This window comes from Lactuca serriola, chromosome 6, assembly GCF_051521515.1.
Source record: "Lactuca serriola cultivar US96UC23 chromosome 6, Lser_US96UC23_V15, whole genome shotgun sequence".
NCBI classification, from domain to species: domain Eukaryota; kingdom Viridiplantae; phylum Streptophyta; class Magnoliopsida; order Asterales; family Asteraceae; genus Lactuca; species Lactuca serriola.
Window position 1 is genome coordinate 99,707,907 of NC_136413.1, and position 2,559 is coordinate 99,710,465.

The 2,559-nt window shown below is 35.1% G+C and overlaps 1 protein-coding gene across 1 annotated transcript; it reads left to right on the forward strand.

Annotated features, from left to right (window-relative positions):
* The first annotated feature begins 749 nt into the window (after nucleotides 1-749).
* Nucleotides 750-1,613, forward strand: LOC145060031 (uncharacterized). Its single transcript, XM_079007769.1, has one exon. It carries the CDS (start codon nucleotides 750-752, stop codon nucleotides 1,611-1,613), a length of 864 nt encoding a protein of 287 aa, XP_078863895.1.
* Nucleotides 1,614-2,559: the final 946 nt, after the last annotated feature.

Genomic DNA, 2,559 nt, shown 5'->3' on the forward strand with positions numbered 1-2,559 from the left:
TAGATCATATAATATATATTAGTTTAAAGGTAATCTTCAGAAAAGTCCAAATATTTCGGTTTATTGGTAATAAATAATGAAAAAACCCTAAAATTTTGATTAATTAATGAAAAAGTCCCAAAATTTGGATAAATTAACGAAAAAAGACGAGCGAGCGGCTAAATCTGTGAAACCGGCCATGAAGGGTTAATCCGAAGTTTTAGCTGGTAATTTGTCCCTTTTTGTAAACAAAAATTAATTTGGGACTGAATCATAAACTGACCTAAAATATTGAAACTTTTTCGCAAATTACCCTTATTTTTATGCTAAGCCCTAAAAAGCTATCTCATTTATTACAACCCAATAGCATCATGCTTTTCTGTTTTTTAGATTTAAAAAAAAAAAAAAAAAAAAAAAAAAAAAAAAAAAAAACCGAACTTACCTACTAGTTCATTATATTTGTTATATATTCATTTATTGTGAAATGTTTTTATTTTGCCGAAGGCTGTAATTTTGAGGTAAAGGGCAGAAAACCAGACAATCTAGGGTTATTGGTACTGAAACAAATCAGTTTCTAACTTTCAACCAAGTCCACCTCCTCAACTTTCCAAGAACCCACGTCATAGTTCATATAGCGATTCATCTATCAAACTACGTTACGCCGGAATTCATCATCAAGATTCAAGAATCTCTGATCTTCACTGGAGTTCGTCATCAAAAATCTCAATCTCATCGTCTAAATCAAACGTTAATCCTATCCTAACATTAACATGGGATCATTAGGAACCCATTTCACATCATTCCTCTTTCTCTTCCCTCTCGGCGTCCGGCGCCTCGTATCCTCTTCCTCGATCTACCTCAACAACCCATCGCTCTATCGATCCAAAACATGGTACTTCTCAAACCCTACTTGGAGAAACGTTGACTTTTTTGTCTTCCTTGTTGCCCTCCCCATTGCTTCTTTCTCCCATCTTTTCCTGTTTCTTGCATTTTCAGGCCACCCGACTTACAAGTTCTCCTTCTTGCAGCAATCTGTAGTCGTTTTCCTTTTCTGGGTACTCCTCATTTTCATTGCAATCAAAGAATTTATTGATCCCATCGCAATGCCAGAGCATTTCATATTCGTTTTCGCTGGGGTTGCCTTTCTGATCGAGTATCTAATGAACGGCAAAGGCATTGTTGGTCTTGGTGAACTTGAGTATAGTTTCTTAGGTGGATTGACACTAGTCTGTTCTGCAGCTTGTTTCTTTCTTTCGCTTAAGCCATCTGCATATTTTGCAGACTTTTTGTTGTCTTCTGGGCTTGTTTTGAAGGGTACTTGGGTTTTGCAAGTTGGATTATCGTTGTACACAGATGCTTTTGCGTTTAAGGGGTGTGGTAAAGTGGTGATTGCTCCATCTCAGGGTCAGGGGAATACTGATGTCAAATGTGATCTTGAAGAGGATAAATTGAGGGGTATGGCGTTGATGAATTTGTTGTTTGTTGTGCATTCAATTATGGTGTTGATAATGTGCTTTGTTCTATTGGGATTATTGAGTCGTAACAAGGTGAGGCCAGGTGATCCTCCCATCATGGCTCAACTTGATTCTGATAGGATGCTTATGCACCCTCTTCCTGCCCTTGAGATGGAATGAATGCCATTTTTAGAAGAATCTTTAGGCCCTTCACAGGATATTGATTTCACCTTCCTTTACAGATACATGGATACACAATTGTTAGTCACCGATTCTTGCTTTTTCAATCTTTTTCCCTGTAACAAATGTTATTTTGATGATCGATTAATATTGTAAAGGTTTAACAAAGTTCATCTAAATAGTATGCTACTTAGCTTCTTAACTTGATTTCCGTTCTGTTTTCAAAATAGATTCCCTTCACAATTCACATATATAGAGTATGCCAGATTAAGCATATCCAAGGATCAACATGATGCATGGTTGGTCAATACCTTCCCCTTTAATCAAATCTCTTTCATTTATAAAAAAGCACATGCAAGGATTGTTTTGTTTTTTTTTCGGGAAATGGGATCATAGTTAACAAACTTGATGCCTAATTGCTCGAGGAAAACACTAGATCTAACTAATCATGGCCCTTATCTCAAGTTTGCACAACTAGAGATGCATGGATTTGAAATTGGATAAATGCAAGAAATACAACATACATCCGTTGACTTGTGTATTGCATTCTAGTTTCATGTCTTTGCATTACAACATGCTACTTTTTCTTATAAATACATTAAACTTTGAAAAATCTACTCAATTATATCAGGAAGTTTGTTTTGCATTTGGCTGAAATTGCTATAAATAGGTAGATTTTCAAAAGTCTGATGCTGTAATAGTAAAAAAAATAATAAGAGTAGGATGTTGCTACTGTAATAAACAAGTCAATCAAAGTGCATTGATATTTCTTGCATTTTCTGGCAAGAATTTCCAATGATGCGTTGAGTTTCATTGTTAATTGTAAAGAGTGAAGAAAGTTGAAAGATTTGGGATACCAAAACTTCGGTTACTAAGAAGTCATTATTTTATTAATGTGTGGATGTGATTGAAAAAAATGGAATTTTAAAATTTCGTTCAAAGTATT

What these genes read in the sequence shown, in the direction of transcription:
- LOC145060031 (XM_079007769.1), top strand. Translation starts at nt 750, where the DNA reads ATGGGATCATTAGGAACCCATTTCACATCATTCCTCTTTCTCTTCCCT.